This window comes from Vicugna pacos, chromosome 2 (genome assembly GCF_048564905.1).
Source record: "Vicugna pacos chromosome 2, VicPac4, whole genome shotgun sequence".
Lineage (NCBI taxonomy): Eukaryota > Metazoa > Chordata > Mammalia > Artiodactyla > Camelidae > Vicugna > Vicugna pacos.
In genome coordinates this window covers 115,393,892-115,412,897 of record NC_132988.1, presented here as the reverse complement: position 1 = coordinate 115,412,897, position 19,006 = coordinate 115,393,892, and the positions used below count along the sequence as shown (strand labels likewise).

The following is a 19,006-nucleotide window of genomic DNA, read 5'->3' as shown; positions in this document are numbered from 1 at the left end:
TAAAAAAGTTTATCTAATTATTTTAATGTAAAGCCCAGATGAGAAACATTGCACTAGAATATGGAGCTTCTATTTCAAGAAAAAATAGGGACATGGGTGCTGATTCTGTGGGGCACAGACGGGAGATGACGCATCAGTGTTTGTCTTTCTTCCTCCCAGTGACAGCTATCACCCCCGCGCTTTAGAAACACCGCGGAGCTCCTCGCCGCACTTCTGTCTCAGCGGATGTCGCTTGCTTTCTACCAACAAGGAAAGCAGGACTCAACAGCCAGAAGTGACACAGCTGGGATCCAAACCCCGTTCTGCTGGGTCCCAGGGTCCTGTTCTTTCCCGGGGAAAGAAACAGAAGGAAAATACAAATCCTCTCTTCTCTGCCCTAAACACCGCTTTTGGACGGTTATTCATCCGATTTCCTGTCTCCTTCTCTGAGTTCTGACCAGCTCTTGACATACCGGACTATTTGACCAGGAGTTTTAGGGACGGTGCGGTGTCCCACTTCCCGTTCTGATGACATTCCATTGCGTTTTTTTGCTTCTCAGTCTCGCTTTGAAAAGAGAGATCAGAACAGAGCAAGTCCAGTGACTCCTACTCTGGGGAGGACCCTTGAGAAACTGCAGATGGGAATGAGCATTTATCAAACATCCACTGTGGGTCCGGCACTGTGCTGAGAAAGCAGTGTGCGGAAGTGAGCCAGTCCCTCCTTTTGGGGTGGAAGGGACAGACTTGGGTGCAAACATAGCAGAGGCACCAAGAGAAAATGGCTCAAGGTAGGAAATGCAACCGATGTTGGTTAGAAGTATGTGCTGGGAAGGCACCGACAGGCACGCGACAGACATCATCTTATCTAGTCCTCACATTAGCCCATGGGGGACGTGGTAAGCGTTATTATCATCCTCACTTTGCCTCCGAGAAAAACCTCGGGCTTCGAGAAGTGAGTCACTTGCGCCAAGGCAGAGTCTCCCGACCTCTGCACCACTGACCTCTTGGCCAGTAGCTCCTCACTGTGCGGCCGTCCTGGGCACCGTGGGATGTTCAGCAGCATTCCTGCCTCCGCCCACTAGACGCCAGTAGCATCCCCACCACTGATGTGGTCACCACAGAAATGTCCCCAGACACTGCTACCTTCCTTGGGGGCAAGGTCGCCGTCAGTTGAGACCACTGCCCACCTCTGCCAGTTAGGAGAAGGAGCCCTTGCCTTTCAGGCCGGGCAATTTGGACTGAGACTTGAGAACTCTCGGCCCTTCTCTGGCCACGGCCAGTCGAGAAGAGGACAGAGGAGGAAGGGAGGGCAGGAGGGGATTCTGCAGGGAAGATGCATGTTTGTGACAGGCTATAAAGGATGAAAAGGGAAGAGGCATTCACCAGAAAATTCAGTGGGGAAGAGGCATTTTAGACTTTTCACATACTCTATCAGAACCTGGGTTGAATGGATTTTCCATCGAAGCTCAAAATTTTGAATTTTGTGTCCACGAGAAATGGTTACGAACTCAGCAATGCCTTGGGCCCCACCGGCCGACCCCACGCAGCTGACCAGCTATGATGAGACGGCACCACTCCTTCTGTGCAGAAACGAGGGAAATGCCAATCTCTGTTCTGACGTATAAATAAGGTAATTTTCGAACTTTAAACTCTCTCGGGAAAAAAAATACATACCCATTTGTATTTGTCACATTTTGTGATCAAAGTTGGCTGCTCACTGCCTCACACGCTCGGAGTGGGGCTCTGTCATCAGCACTTAATACCAGAGGGTTGGTTTTTTCATATTTATTTGTCAAAAAAAACTGCATTTTTGATGAATGGGTTTTCATGAGCAGTTATACCTTCCTCTATCCTGGAGATAGAAAACGGGGGGCTGAGTTGGTCCTCAAACAGTCTGACCTTCCTTTCAGTCCTGGCATTTAATATTTTCTTTAATAACTAATTCATGTCGCATGGGAGCCACTCTTCCAATAACTTATTTCATCACAAAGAAGGTGTGTTTTCTGTTAAGGAGTCAGACTACAGATGCCTGGGACGATTTCCCTCCAGGTGCAGGTGGCTCCCCACCACATTAGGGGACCCGTTCAGAGAGGTGACTGCTTGTCCTTGCCGCCCTCCCCCTGCGCCCCAGTCCCCTGGTCATCTCACCGCCAGTGACAGCCAGCCCTCACCTGGGCCCTCCCTGGGCTTCGGGAAAGGTGTGCTTCTGCGGGAAGGGTGGCCTGCTGCTCGCCGGCTCAGGGGGCAGCGGCTGGTACTTCTTTGGAAGAGTGATGGGTGGCCTGTGTGGAGAGTCACAGGGGGAACCTGAGGCTTGTCATGCTGGTGGACCCTCAGACCCAGAACTCACACTGCCCTGCCCGAATCTACACGCCCCCAGCTCTGGGTTGGAAACATCCCTTCTGGGGGCTCAGTGCTTTACAAGGAGCCTCGAGTGTCAGAGCAGTCATTCCTCCGACCAGCCTCGTCCCCGTCCCTGCGCCTCGCTCTCGGGGCTGGTTCTGTCATCTAGAGTGGGACGTAACTTTCTCCAGGGTGTCGCGGGTGTATCCACATGCCGTCTGCTGGAGCTTTAGGAGGCTTGGGGTGAAAATATGATGATAGCTTTTCATTTGCCCCAGACTGGAAGACACGAGCTTTTTAATCTCCCCAAAGAAACAGGACAATGCCGGAAAGTCAATGAATGCCTCACTCACTCATATATTCACCCATCCCCTCACCCCTCCACGAAGTGTGGGTGGTGGTGGGTGCCGGAGGTGCAGAAAGGGGAAAAGAGACACGGTGCTTGACTCAAGATGCTTCCCTCTGGGGGGGCAGAGGGAGGAGTGGTGCGAAGACCCCAGCCAGGGGTAAGCGCTGGGACGGGCGTGCTCACGGGGTCCAAGCAGAACAGCGGAGAGGCTGACTCGCTCAGAGCCGAGCAATCAAGTCTGTTGCTTGACATACGTGTAATATGTGTAATAGTATTTGCATGTATATATACACCATATATAAATATATGTATTATATATAAATATGTATTTATATGTGTATGTGTTACATATAAATATATTTATGTGTTTATACATATATAAATTTATATATTATTATATATGCATTATACATTTATACATGTGTTTATTACATGTATTATATGTGATTTATATCTGTATTATATGTCTTATATGTATTTATATGTGTATTATATATAAATATAAGTATTATATATAAATATATACTTATATGTATATATGTATTATATATAAATGCATTTATATATACATATATAAATTTACATATGTCATGCATTTATATATGTATTTGTTACATGTATAAGCCTTATATATAAATATGTATTTATACATATATGTGTTACATATAAATGTATTTATATATATAAATTTATATATAACACACATATTATATATTTACATATGTGTTTATTACATGTATAACATCTGGTTTGCATATGTACGATCTATACACATATGTACTTATATAAATCTATACTTCTATGGTTAAGTCCCTGGAAGGCATTTCCCAGGGCCAATACTCTCTGGCAGGTTTCTGTGTTAAAAGGAGGGAGAGATTCTGCACTGAGAGAAAGGAGAGAAACAGGAAGGAACAGGGGAGCAAGGTGTTCCTTAAGGACTGATGAGTGAAGGTCCGCTGGACAGATGACTGTGGATGAACGAACTATTAAATGGATGAATGAGGCTTGTTTCATCTTATTCATTGACCAGCTCATAGGAGTTGTCAGATGTTTATGTTTCTCTTTTTCAAATTCTTGAAGTAATCATTTAAGTATATAGCAAAACAAAATTCTATTTTAAGTGTCTTACCGAGGAGGTGGCACCGGCTTCTGCAAAAGGAAAGAGAATCAGAAATTACACTGATTGTTCTTTGAGCAGAGCTCGTGGTTGACGGTTTTGGGGTTTACAAATAGAAATGACAAATTCCAACCAACCTTCTGGGATTTATTTTTCAAGTGACATCCGAGACGTCACACTGTCCACGTTGCTATGCTTCTAAAGTAAAGAGTGGGTACAAATGCATTTTAATGCTTCTTCTTACCTTCTTTTCCTTTGTGGATTTGTCTCCTAAAACATAAGAAGGAACAGCAGTGAGTTTATAGAAAATGTCATCAAGCTATTTCCACACGCGTTTAAATGGAAATCACTCCTGTTTGAATCATCTTGTTGCTAATGGCAATTCGTATTTGTTGAGATCTTATTAGATACCCAGCACCATGCTAAATGCTTTAGTTTTGTGATCTCCTCTTAAGATTTCTTTTGGGGAAAGATCCAGCTGTCCAAAAACAATATAACAAAACACATGCTGTTCTGGATGATTTAAGGGATCTTTTAGGTCTAAAATAACCACTTCATTGAACAAAATTACCATTCTCCCTGTTTTGTTTCTGTTTTGGAAAACACTTGTTAAACAGGGTAGACTTCTGTGCATGAATCGAACACGGGTGGCAGACGGGAATCGTAGATGTTCCCGGCATCGTGAAAACACAGACTATGACCCCGGATGTATTTCAACAACAGCAGCGGTCTAGTTAGTGTTAGATCTTCGGCTAGTTCAATGACGTGACTGAAAAACTCAGGCCACAGGCTGCTTTCTTAAGGCATGAAATTAGAAAACTAAAAACTAACTTCCCCTCATTTTATTGGGTATTGGCTTCGCCTTCAGGGCTCCCTGGGGAACTGCCTTATTGCTTATGCCGATGACTTTCCCTGTGAAGCTAAGTGTCGGGTGTCCAAGCGGTCTTTTCTCACAGCTACCACTATATCTGCTGGGGATCAATTCAATTCACTGGAAAAAAATTCAATAAAAAGATTAAGCACCTGGAATTCAATAGGAACGCTCCATTGATTGTTTCAGAGACATCTATCCCACTGGCTTCAGTGACTGTGACGTTAGAAAAGGACATTTATCTTCCTTTCTCTCACTGGCTTATTATGGAGCCTAGAGTGTATGTCGGGCATGGATTCATTTTTAACATATTTATTGATGTAGGCATTGGGGAATATAATACTAAAAAAAGGTGCTATTCCCAGGTAAACGTACATTCCAGAGGCAGGAGACAGAAAATAAGGAAACAAGAATATGTGATGGCCGGTGCTGCCAGTGCTACAAAGGAGACTGAAGTGGGCTGAGTGAAAGATGGGGGAGGGGACTACTATGTTTTAGGCAGACCCTAGAAGCCCCCTTGGTGGACAGGTGATGAGAACAGAGGCCTGAAGAAATTGAGGGAGCACACCATGAGAATACCTGGGCAAGAATACCCCTGATAGAACAGCAAGTGCAAAGGCCCTGAGGCCGGATGAGACCGGGGGGGGCCACTGTCTGAGAGGTGGTGGGGCTGGGGGTGCCCAGATCACACCGGGTCTCACAGGCTCTGGTGAGAACTTTGCTTTAACCGTGTGCATCTTTTTGATACACTGTCCACGTGTCCTGTGCCTTCATTATAAGGTAAGGATTTCCCTGCCATCAGTTAGTAGTCCCCTTCATTAAAAAAAATTCTGTATGATATTATCAGCAGCAGCACGAATCCTGAGGGCTCCAGCCTTATCACATATGCCTACCAGCAGCAATCTACGCCGGTACGCTTCCCTTGTTCGTTGCTGAGGTAACTGAAACCCCACAGACTAAGAGGTAGACATGAACTTCAGGGTGAGAACTCCACAAGTGAGAGAACTAGACGCGCAGGAGAAGTGACTCGTCATTACTGTCATGTAGCTTTGATCGTAATCCAGATTAAATGCAAACAGCTTTTTTTTTTTTGGAGGAAATAGAGTTCGTTTCATAAAGTAACAGCAACTCAGACATTTGGGAGAATAGAATAATGGAAGAGGAGATTTGGAGCTGAGTTCCTTAAGTTTGATTGAGTTTTGATTCTGTTACTACAGAAGGATCACGGCAGGTGCTCAATAAGTATCGATGACTTAAACAATTGGATGGAGGAATGGTTGAGTTTTCTCATCTGGGAAACTAAGAAATGGTTACTCACACTTCATGGGAATTTCTGTGCGTAGTAAACATGTCAATGCACTTTAGGCTTTAAGGCACACCCACTGTTACTGGTATTATTGTCTCATGGACCGTTAGGGGGGAAATGGCAGTCTACCCCCGTGATGGGCGACACAAACATCCCCGAATGCTGTGAAACGTTCGCCGTCACCTAAGACCCAGGCAGCTGTTCTTTGAGGTCTTGCTCATCTTGAAATTCAACGAAGCAGCTTTCACCATGAGGAGGCGGGCGTGCTCGCCATCTGGTGGCCGCATGTGTCATTAGCACCACCTGCCCAGCCTCTGTCCTCATGTCGCCCTTCCGTCGGAGACAAGATAATTTCACTTTCGCTGCAAAACGCATTGCTTCTTGGGAGATAAACGGAGTCAGGTGAAAAAGCCTGGCTGTAGAATCTGTTGGACCTGGTTTGACTATTACTTCCATAACTTCTCAGGGTGAGTTTATGAGGAAGTTGTCAACCTCAAAGGGTTCTGTGACATTAAAGCAAAGCTTCCTGGAGAAGAAGGAAGGTGAAACCTGCTTGTGGTGGTGTTTCCGGGTTGGAGTTGAGGGGCCGGTACCAGCTTCCAGGAGCTGATTGTTGCATTTTCAGGACTTGGCAATACAGGTGTTAAACACAGCCATTACTAAAAAATAAGTTGTGTAAATGTACACTTGTATCAAAAACAAAGGTAACACATGCTCAGAACTCACGGCTTCCTAACTCCTCCATCACATTTAAATATGCTCTTGAAGTTATTTACCTCTGTGGTGTCTATGGCGGAAATACTGGAAAATGGTATCTCTTTCCAGCTCTTTGTTCAATGATCATGTTGGTAGCTTGGACTCTGCCACAGGGGGAGTATTTATACCATGGAAACTGGCAAAAGCTGCAAATCAGGGTTTGATTTATTGTTTTACTGCTGTCTAGACGCAAAAAAAAAAAAGATGGAGACCATGTTGACAAAGCACTTTCAGTTTATAAGGGTGTTGATCTGTGGCCTCTGCCGCTACACCGTGAAGAGGCAGGCTGAGGGAGTGTACTACCGGTATTGAAAAACCGTCACCTGTCTCAGCTAAGAAGTTGTTCATGTCATTATCTACATTGTCCCCATCATTAGGCTACAGATACAAAAGTTTGCGGAAAAAAATCAGCAAAAACACTGTGAAAATCAGTTGGCTGTATGAAGCTGACGATTAAGACTGTTGTATATTCTATTATTTTAAAATTGTGTGCTACACGTCTTTTTACCAGTATAATTTATAATAACTGTGTATGCATACTTTTTTGAGATCCAATATTTTCTTTAATATGTCTGTGGTGGGTAAATTACTTTCTTTTTTTAAATAAAGACTAATTTTTAAAGCAGTTTTAACTTCACAACGGAATTGAAAGGAAGGTACAGAGATTTCCCATTTATTCTCTGGCCCCACACATGCAGAGCCTCCTCCTTTTTATCAACATCCCTCACCAGAATGTTGCATTTTTCACCAAGGATGAAACTACACTGACACATCATAATCACCCAGAGTCCGTAGTTTACCTAAGGGCTCACTCTTGGTGGTGTACATTCTGTGGGTTTGGACAAATATGTAATGACCTGAATCCACCATTGTAACATCATACAGAATGTTTTCACTAAAAATCCTCTGTGCTCTACATAGTCCTCTCTTCCCTCAAATCACACCCTTGGCAATCACTGAACTTTTTACTGCCTCCATAGTTTTGCCTTTTCCAGGATGTCATATAGTTGGAAACATACAGAATGTAGCCTTTTCAGATCGGCTTCTTTTGCTTAGTAATATGCATTTAAGTTTTCCCCACGCATTTTCATGTTTTGATAGTGCATTTCTTTTTAGCGCTGAGTAATATTCCACTGTCTGTATGGACTGTAGTTTATGGATCCATTCTGCCACTGAAGGACATCTCGGTTGCTTCCAAGTTTTGGCAATTCTGAATAAAGCTGCCATAATGTCTGTGTGCAGGTTTTTCTGTGACATAAAATTTCAAGTCCTTTTGTAAATAGCAAGGAATGTGGTTGCTGGATCACATGGTAAGAATATGTTTAGTTTTGCAAGAAACTGACAAACTGTCTTCCAAAGTGGCCGTACTATTTTGCATCCCCACCAGCAGTGAATGAGAGTTCCTGTCTCTCCACATCCTCACCAGTGTTTGGCGTCTGTGTTTTGATTTGGGCCATTCTAATAGATGTGTAGTGGTATCTCATTACTGTTCAGTTTGCATTTCCCTGATAACGTATGATGTGGAACATCTTTTCTTAGGCTTATTTGCCATCTGCACATCTTCTTTGGTGAGGTGTCTGTTGAGGTCTTTGACGCTTTTTTTTCCCCATTGGGTGGCTTGTTTTCTTACTGTTTAATTTTCAGAGTTCTTTGTATATTTGGAGAACAGCCTTCCACCAGATGTGTCTTTCACAAATATTCTCTCTCAGTCTGTGGCTTGTCTTCTTATTCTCTTAATATTGTCATTTGCAGAGCCAAAGTCTGTCATTTTACTCAAGTTGGCTTCTCAATTATGTATTTTTCCATTGATCATGCCTTTGTTGTTTTAGCTAAGAAGGCACCACCATACCCAGGGTTATCTAGGTTTTCTACGTAATCTTCTATGACTTTTATAGTTTTGCCTTTTCATTTGGGTCTATGATTCATTTTGAGTTAATTTTTGCAAAGGGTGGAAAGTCTGTATCTACATGTATTTTTCTTGTAGGTGGATGTCCAGTTGTGCCAATGTCGTTTGTTGAAAAGACTATCTTTACTCCACTGTTATCACCTTTGCTTCTTTGTCAAAGGTTAGTTGACTACATGGGGGTCTGTCTCTGGGTCTTCTGTTCTGTTCCATGGATCTATTTGTTAGTCTTTCATCAGTACCGCGCCATGCTGATTATTGTAGTCTTGAAGCTGGGTAGCATCTGTTCTCCAACTTTGTTCCCATACATTTTTTTCAGAGATTTAGAGGTCAAATATTTGCCAGTGCTTGTGATCTGGTTTGGAGGCTACTACTAATGTGCTGTGTGACTTAATACAAGTTGTTTGGCCTCTCTGGTATCCTCACTGGTGATTTGAATGGTTGGAAAAGAAGACATGTAGGTCCACAAATTTGTTTCTTGATAGAAGGGACAGTGACACAATAGAGTGGTCACAAATGAGATCTTTGAAGTCATTTAAGTTCTAGGTGGCTTCTAACCCTACCTCTATCACTGAGTAATCTTGGGAAAATTATTTAAATGTTCTGGGCTTGTTTCCATGTTTATAAAATGCAGATAATGAAGTGTAGTTCCTTGGATAGTTAGTATTAAGTAAAGTAATACATGCTTTTCCATTAGCTACTATTCAATTTGTGTTAAATATATGCAATATCTTTTATCTATGAATGAGCATGACAATTAGCACTTTCAGAAACAGACCATCAGTATAATGTTCTGTAATTAGAGAAATAGACTCTGGACAAAATTGGATAAAACTTGGCCTCAGTCACAGTATTTATTGCGTCTAAGAGTTTTATGGTATATGAAAGTGAACCATTAGGATTCCATGTCCTGATGATTAATTGCACAAGAGTCCAAAGAAGCAACTTATGATCCAAAGGACTAGTGCCAATTTGACAAGGACTGTTTGGGAAACCTCTCCACGTTTGCTGAAACTTTCAGAAATTAATCACAGCAGTAAATTGCTGAAAGTATTCTTCGGCTTGAGTAGGGGAGGGATAAAGTTAGGCAAAGCTAAGGGCGTGGGAGAGGACCTGCTTGTTTTAACAATTCCTCAAGTAACATCTGAAAGTGCAATTTCTTAGGAACAGGCACTGGGACAGTAGCAGGATGGGCTTTCGTGATGGATGTGGGACAGCGGCATCTTTCCAGAACATGCCCGGGGAGCCGTCTTTTCTGCTGACCTGGGTGTCCCAGGGAGTGCAGGAGAGGTGGGCAGGCAGGGTGGCGTGAAGGACCAAGACTTCAGGGGTGATGATGTGGGCAGTGGACTGGGTGGCTTTGTGTTTATGAACCATATCCATGGATTCACAGCATGTGAGAGACCACTGGGTCCTACCACATTTCTATAGGTGGGAGACTAAGGGCCAGCGAGGGAGTATCATTTGCCTAAAGTCAGGAGCAGCGACAGAGATGGGGCCAGAAGCAACCAGGCTTCTGGACTTGCCCCTTGCATGCTCCACCTAATGGGAAGGTGTGGCCGAGGGTCACAGGTTTGTCTCCAGGGGGTTCTAAGACTCCTGGCAATGCTTATCTAATATGATTTTAATCAAATGGGCTAAATTTTAGCATAATTGAGTGTTTACTGTGCAGCCACTATGCACTCAGCACAGTGCCACGTGTTTGCTGCAGGGAAAACAACATTTACTAAACTTTGGTCTTTGTGTTTGATAATCATGGGCAGCAGGTCTACTGTGTATGCTTAACACCGAACTAGATGGAGCATGAGATGCCTTCAGCCTACACGGAGAGGCAGGGCGACTTCCCAGTGTAGGCAGGACGGCAGGGGGTGAAAGAGGGAGGAAAGAATCCTGAAAATCATCAGTTCAGTTCAACATCCTTTTGTCCAGGGTCCGTCATGGGTCAGTAACTGTGCTCTAGGATTCGGTTGGTTATCACCTTTAAAATGGACAAGTATCTTATGATGTAGGTGCATTTCCTCTGTTTTATAGACATGGAAACTTAAATTTGGAGAGGTTACGTTCCTTGCAGATTTCAATTTGGAAAGCGGTAGCACTGGGATTAGAACCCAGGGCTCCTGGTCCCCAAGCCCAACATTCATGCAACCACATTAAAGTTGCTTCTGTGCATCAAAAATAATGTTTAACCTCCCCTGTTTTACACCTCAGTCCAATGTCCTTTGCTCTGTGAATCCTTCTTAGGACACACAATTCTTCCTCTGAGGCAGAATTGATACGTGCACACTTTTTTGAGTTACCCCAGCACTTAGTATAGACCCAACTGGACTGTGGACACCTCACGGTCTAAGGTCTTATGTGACTCCATCCCCTGGCACAAAATTATTTGAATAAAGTGACCTTCTACTCTGGTAGTTATCATTACAGTGTTGCAGCTGCCTTTTTAAAATTCTTCTATTTGTGGCTACTTGATATTTCTCTATGGGAAAGTGTACTAGGGACATTAAAGAGTTGCCAAATGCCTTTCCTTTTCTCTGAATGGTGGTGAGACAAAATACTGTCCCGTAGTGTCATTAATGAGAGATTTTCCAAAGTTGACAACATTAGCTTTCAACTGAATGTTGTACCAATGCCTCTATTGATTTTGAGACAGTGATTGAAATAAATTTAAATCCAAAATGGTAGGAGAGTAATTTTAAATTTACTTCTAATTATTTCTAGGTCTGTGGACTAAAGGTTTTATTTTTGTTAAGGATATAATCTATAGGACGCCAAATTCCATTTTTGCAAAGTTTTGTGTTGCTGTATTCTGGCACTAGGGGGCAATATCATCCATCAATTCATGTTTCTTTGCACTAAACATTGTACAGTTTGGATGGGTGGGAAATTAGGGAACAGGAAGCGGAGTTTGCAGAAAAAGCTTTAGATACTTGCAAATGTATGAAAATCTTGAAAACATTGCTGCGGTTGACAAAACACTGGATTCTGGTCTAGGCTCTGACTGCTTGCTCTGTGACCTTGAGCGAGCTACTTCTCTTGCTAGGATTCTTTGCATAAAATGAGGGTACTCAACCAGATTAACTCTAAGCTCATTTCTGATTCTAATTTCTTTGACATCTAAATTCGGCTAAAAGCAAACTAGTAGAAAGGCCTTTTGATGGCATTATGTGGAATTCTCTTTTGCTTCTTTTCAAGCAAGCTCGTGTTTCCAGAGACACATGTTCAACCACCTAGGCATAATTCCCTCTTTCTTTTCTTGGCTGGTTTATTGTATTTCGTTATAAATTCATTCTTGTATATGGTGTACTTTTCACCCTAGAGGAAATTGGTTTAGAGTTTGTGCTTGGTTCACATGTAAGGCAAAGAGAAACTCATTTTAGCCTCCTTTATTCTCAGCAGTGAGACGCTGAGCCACACCGTTTTTGACTATGGCAGCTATCCTTATCTGAAAAGAGATGATTTCTTCTGATCTGTGGCTAATGCTAATGGTTCATCCCAAACAACTTACATCTTATAAATACTTCCACTTTTACCCATTTTTAGGAATGAAAAAAAAACAATCTTCAGGGAAGATAAGTTCTCAAACTCTGACAGTTTCCGGATAATGTCAGAATATGATTCCAAGAAAAATAATATGAAATGTACATTAACATAAATCTATAACTGCTCAACTGGATGAAAAATATCATCATAAAATTCTGCCATGACTGAACCATCCAATATGTTTTTTTGTATGTCATTTTGTGAGAATGAATAAATTATCTGAGAATGAGTTTGCATCAAAAATACAGAATTTTGTAATAAACACATAAAACATCCAAGCATTTTCCAGCACGATGCCTGATCCAAAAAAATGGGGGTATTCATATTACCTTCCCCTCTTTCAGTCTCCTCGGTACAGTGCCTTAGAGTTCTGGGTGGTAATGGAGAACCATCAATTACGGAAGTGTAGGAGAAGAAGACGTAAAGAAAATAACTCTTATTGAAGAAGTTCTGCGCACCACCTACAAGCTCAACTTCCGTGAGCCTCACTCTCACTGAGGTCCTCTCTGCAGTTATGACTTCAGTTGACACTGGGGTTGACTTTTGAAAAACAGTCATATTTTGTCGCCATGATACCCATATATCAGCCAACATTGCCTACAAAATTGACAGCACTCACTTAACTCTGAAAGATACATTCTTGTGGCACTTCCTGAGGAACTGCTTTTGTTTTGTTTTGAGCAGCTAATTTCACATAAAAAAGCATGATCCCCTTTTTGCTTAGACTACTGGGAAGCTCAGAGGCAAACTAGTAGCTTCATTTTAATAGAATGTACTGATGTGTGCCTGAGGATCCTGAATTTTATCTTTACCTTAGTCTCATAGTCTATCTAGATATTTGCTATGATTAAAAAAAAAAAGTTCTTCTAGTCTACCATGCAAGTTTTTGTTAACTACTCCAAATATTTGTGAGCTGAGGCAAAGTGTAGATAAATACATGTAGAGAAATACAATAAATACAATAAATAGTTGTGATATTGTGATTTATAATAAGATATATATATTTGGTCTTTAGAGTCTGGTCCAAGCTCCTCAATCCCTTGGAATTTCCCAGATGATGCTATGCTAGCAAGCTTTTGTAACGTCAAGGAAACAACTTTTGGACCCCACCTAAGAATGGGGGCTGGCCGCCAGTGGAGCCAACCATGTGATTAGAGGGTTGGAACTTACAGTCTCCCACATCTACCCACACATCCACACCCCAGGGAGTGGAGAGTGGCTTGAGAGTGTGCTCAACCACCAATGGTCAATGATTTAATCAGCCGTGCCTATGTCCTGAAGCCTCCATAAGAGCCTGAAAGTTTGGAGGGCTTCTGGGTTGGTGAGCACTTGGAGATTTGGGGAGTGTGGAGGCCCTGTGCCCTCTCCCCATACCTTGACTTATCTGTCTCTTACCTCTGGCTGTTTCTGAGTTATATCCTTTTATACTAAGCTGGTCATTTAGTAAGTACAATGTTTCTCTGAGCTCTGTGAGCCACCCTAACAAATCAATCAAACCTAAGGAGGGGGTGGTTGGAACCTCCAATCTAGAGCCAGTCTGTCAGAACCACAGGTGACAACTGGGTTTGGGATGGCATCTGGGGTGGTGGTCTTGTAGGGCTGAGCCCTTAAGCTGTGGGATCTGATGCTACCTCTGGGTAGATAGTGTCAGAATTGGGTTGGATTATAGGACACCCCACTGGTGTCCAGAGAATTGCTTGATAGTGGAGGGCAAGCCCCTCACAAGTTGGAATTGGGATTAGAACCATCTTGATAGTCAAACAGACATATTCCTATATGCAGAACGGGGGTCAAAGAAGATTCTGAAACCAAAGAAGTGAAGGAGGATGTCTATAAAAAAGAGAGACTGTGAAACCCACCTCTTGTCCACTTTCTCCCCAGGACTCATTTCTCAATAAATGCCCATGAAGGTTCTGTTATGACCTAGAACATTTCTATGTGAATGATTATGGTCTGATCTGGGATCTCTCTGTGCTTCTGGTCCTTTTCTCTGTCAAGAGGTGTGAAAGTCCTTCCTCTGCATAATTCACGTGGTTCTCGAAGGACTGAAAATACATCAGTTAATGGAGAAGGGCTCTGAATCAAGTGCTGTGTACATCCAAGGTCCTGCCATGCGTAAGGGCTACGGAGCACTGATGTGAAAGCTCCCCTGTGTTGAGGGGTTTAGGGTGGTGGACGGGGAAGTTAGACAGGGACCTGTCAGGCTGTGCAGGATGGAGAGGAGAGATGGACCAGGGGACAGCTGCTGTTTCCTGCCTCTGCTGATTCAACTGACCTGCGTGGTCATAACCCTGCCCACCTCACACTTATAGAGGAGGAGAGGAGAGCTGCCTTACCTAAGGACACACGGCCAGGGAGTGGCCGAGCCCGGGCTTCGGCTGCTCTCATTGCTCCTTCCACCATGTTTCCCTTTGTGGGAATCTTCTCTGTGCCCCTCCAGGTCTGCCCTCCACCTTGTCCACCCTGCTCCACCCCCTCTCGAGCCTGGGGGACCAACCAGCACATGCGGGCTGCCCTGCCTTGTGGTTTCTAGTTGGGTTCAGCCATTGGGAAGTCCCAGCAGGAGAGTTGAGAGAGGCTGGAGGATGAAATTGGCGTGTTGGCTCCCACCCTGTGAGGTCCTCGTGGGCTGGTGGTGCCCCTCAACCAGTGGTCATCGCTCCTCTCAAGGTGGTGTGCTCTTTCTGGTTCTCCTTAGCTGTCCCCGATCCCTTTGGGTCTTGGGGTGGTGACAGCACTACAACACCCTCCGTTGTTTTTCCCCTACACCTCACACTCCTTACTAAATAGTTCTTTTGTACATGAACCTCTTTATTTGGTGGCCTAATTTGGGTATGCCATCTGTTCCCTGTTAGGACCCTAACTATTACACTTTCCATTAAAGAAAACGTGATGTTACTGATACGTTGTAGAATACAGCATCAGACACAGACGGTGAATTTGGTGTGTTTCAGTTATTGGGAAATGTAAATCATGGGACTGTCATCTTTTCTAACTGGACACTGTAGAGGAGATGGGGCACTGGGGGACGTGATGAGAGAAGCTATAACGTGTACAATCCAATTAAATTTCTTTGTCTCTCCTCCACGTGTGCTTCCAGCGCTACTGAAATTGATTATTTCCTTTCAGCTTCTTACCTGTCTCTTCATCTCCAAGTTGAGTTGCTCTGCCTAAAGCTTTAAAAATCTATTTTCATATTAATTAATCAGCATTTTAAAATTAGATTTCTGTCTTGCCATTTTACCGGGGGTGTGTTTACAGAAGTAACTTAGTTTTATATTTGATGCAACCGGTATGTTTCAAAACACTTCCCCAGAATTGCACAATACGGAATATGACTTTCACACTCAACTTTTCCATCAGTCAGGTAAGGTGATAAAAAGGCATCAGATGGGAGAGAGTCTTTCTAACATTAGTTGTTTCATGAAGGTTAATTCAGTTGATAACCTTGAAGAAAATTTGTGACCACAAGCGAAAAGGCAAGAGGATCTTGGAAGCAAAGAAGTATACAAATACACTGATACTTCAGACTTTGTGGTTTGACTTTACCTTTGTCATGCTGGCTTCTGATGTCCTTGGAGATGGGTTGTTCTGCCTGCAGAAGACAATATGGCAGCATTACCTCTTAAATCGGGACTATACCGTCTCGTGACGCCACTCAGTACAGTACAGACTCAGAGTCCCAAGGATAAAGGCCTGAGTCCCTGGGTTCATCATTCTTAGAGATCGCCCTGTGTGTGTGGTTGGCCCTCAGAAAACATGTGTTAATATGTGTAAATCTATGTACCGCTGGGCCGGTGATGAGTGTTCAGGTGGAATGTGGCATAAAAATATTTGGCTTGATAGATAAACAAGATTATACTGTATAGCACAGGGAAATATATGCAAGATCTTCTGGTAGCTCATGGAGAAAAAAATGTGACAATGAATATACATATGTTCATGTATAACTGAAAATTTGTGCTCTACACTGGAATTTGACACAACATTGTAAAATGATTATAAATCAATAAAAATGTTAAAAAAATTTGGTTTGAGATCCACTCCTGCTTCTTATTGCTGTGAAACTTTGGAAAGGCATTTACTGTATTATGAGCCTTACACTTTTCATCTTTTTAACAGGGAAAATACTTAGTCAATTCATCTCTTTGACTTATTGTGAAGATCAACATACATGATCAAGGACATAAAGCGAACAAGCAGGCAGATCAGAGCGTGGCCTCGTGGGATGCCCGTGTGGGGACTGCACCTCCACCACATTCCAGCTAGGAGAACGTGGTCACTTAACCTCCTGAGCCTCTGTCTCCTCATCTGTGAAATGCAGGGAACAAAAGTACTGAGACCTCATGAGGGCGGGAGGTGACACACGCAGTAAGACACGCAGTGTGCCTGGAACAGGAAATGACACTGTGCAAGCTGAATAACCGTTCCCTGTCATTACTCATTGTATTAAAGGCACTGCTGGACTATTAAGGGCGGGCTGTTCGATCGTTCCACATGAGGGTGAAGAAGATGATAGAGACATTGTAATGATGCTCTATGCCTTTGAAAGCCTTTAGGCCTAGGTCAGTCTTGGGGTCCATGATGGTTAATTTTATGTGTCAGACTGACAAGGTCACAGGGTGTCCAGCTATTTGGTTCAACATTATTTCTGGGTGTGTGTGTGTGAAAGTGATTCTAGCTGAGATGAGAATTTGAAGGAATAGACTGAGCAAATCGTATTGCCCTCCCCAGTGTGAGTGGGCACCACTCAGTCCATTGAGGGTCTGAATAGAATCAAAAGGCAGAGGAGAGGAGATCTGATCTCTCTGCCTGACTGTTGACCAGGGATGTTGGTCTTATCCGCCCTTGATGGACTGACATTTACATCATTGGTTCTCTTGGTTCTCAGGCCTCTGGACTCAGGCTGGAACTCACATGGCTGACTTTCCTGGGTCTCCAGCTTTCAGATGGCTGATGATGGGACTGAGATGGAGATGATCACTATTTATATGTATATATGTCTATCTTCACATATCTCTATATGTCTCCATCATATCTATCTTATCTGTTTGTCTGTCTGTCTATCTATCTACCCATCCATCCATCTATCTATCTGTCTGTCATCACCTCTGTTTTTAGAGAGCCCTGACTAATGCACAGACATTGTGCTGCTCTTTATTGGCATCAAGTTGAGCTGGCCTAGGTGGGTGGAGAGGAAGGGCCACTGAACCCCTCGTTACTGCTTATGCCCTGGTGTTCAACATCCACTTCTTTTCCTCTGTGGAATACTGAACCACTGTATTTATGCCTGGAAAGGGCGTGGCTCTTCTGCGGGTCAATCTAGTCAAGAGTTGAGTCCACTCTTGGATTTTGTTGTTGCTCTGTCTTTCTTCAGCACATCATCAGCTTCCAGTTCCTCCAGGGTGACCCTATGGAGGCTGGTGTGCTGGAGGGTTTTTACAAAGTTTGTGTTGCATCCTCACCTTTCAGCTTCCCTGTGCACCTGCCCCACAGAGGCAGCCTCTCTCAATGCCCTTGCCCACCTCCCATTGCTGGCCTGGAAAAGGAGAAGTTCTTGATTGTCTCTGTCTCTGGAGGACCCTGCATGATAAGGGTGTCAGGGCAGGGTTTCCTTAGTGTTCTTGCTTTTTTCCCCCTTTGGTGGCCAAATTCCATTTTGTGCCTTTGGGTATTAGCCCCATTTGGATCTTTTGCATGAGAGTTTCTTTGCAGTGCATCTTCCCCAGAGGGAGGTGCCCTCTGATGGCATGAGTATAGGATCCCCAGCCTAGGAATATTTCCTGCCCCTCCCCAGGGCTACTCTCTTCCTCTATCAAACATATATTTATTAGTGCCTACTGTATACCTGCATCAATGCTAGATTATGAGGGACCAAAGAGGAATAAGAGCTTGGATGCTAAAGGGAGACTCCAACATGCATGCAGGTCTGGGTTTACAACATACTGTAATACAGGTTCAATTAAAAGGCAAGTTTTTCAATCTTAGCACCGTTGAGAGTTGGGGCTGTATAATCCTTTGCTGTTGGGGGGCTGCCCAGTGCTTCTGCAGTATTCCTAGTGGCATCCCTGCCCTCCACCCAGTAGATGTCAGTGGCACTCCCCCAGTCCTGATTGAAAATGTCTCCAGGCGTTGCCAAATGAATGCTCGGGGGCAAAATGGTCCTGGATGAGAGCCACATAAAGCAATGTGTTATTGGTGTCAAAGACTGCTTTGTATTGCTTCTTCCAGAAGACTTCTCAAAAGTCTCTGACTGGGCTCAGAGACGCAGCTCCCTGCTCTCTGTAACTTGTGTTATCTCTGTCTTAGCATCTTGTCTGACATCATTGAAACTGCCAGGTCAGGCCACCACCTCCTCCATTAGACTATGGGCCCTGGCTCAGTCTTTATCCTCATGGTTGAGCAGAATACTTTGTATATAACAAGTGCCCAAGAAATGACAAGCTGGGTAATGGTGTGGTGGTTTAAGACAGTTGTAACCAGCCTACAGAGTCGACATGGGAACTGGCCCCTGTAAGGACTCTCTCTCTCTCTTTTTTTAATTGAAGTGCAGTCAGTTACAATGTGTCAGTTTCTGGTGTACAGCACAATGTCCCAGTCATGCATATACATACATATATTCATTTTCATATTCTTTTTCATTAAAGGTTATCACAAGATATTGAAGATAGTCCCCTGTGCTATACAGAAGATGTTTGTTTTTTCAAATCTATTTATATATATACTCCAACTCATATTTCTTGAATGAATTTGTTGACTGAATGGTTAAAGTGTTTAGCTGGGTGTCTGTGTAAAGAGGAAATGTTCAGTATTTCATGCCTCATCTTGGTCTCCCAGTCTCT

At 43.4% G+C, this 19,006-nt stretch overlaps 1 protein-coding gene across 1 annotated transcript in view; it reads right to left on the bottom strand.

Moving 5' to 3' along the window:
* Positions 1–19,006, bottom strand: part of CLNK (cytokine dependent hematopoietic cell linker) — a 140,956-nt gene that overhangs the window by 34,648 nt on the left and 87,302 nt on the right. The window contains exons 8-11 of the mRNA XM_072946278.1: positions 15,714–15,759; positions 4,033–4,058; positions 3,801–3,820; positions 2,151–2,261 (exon numbers count right to left, since the gene is read on the bottom strand). Coding sequence (XP_072802379.1) covers positions 2,151–2,261; positions 3,801–3,820; positions 4,033–4,058; positions 15,714–15,759 — 203 coding nt within the window. The remainder of the gene's footprint in view (positions 1–2,150; positions 2,262–3,800; positions 3,821–4,032; positions 4,059–15,713; positions 15,760–19,006) is intronic.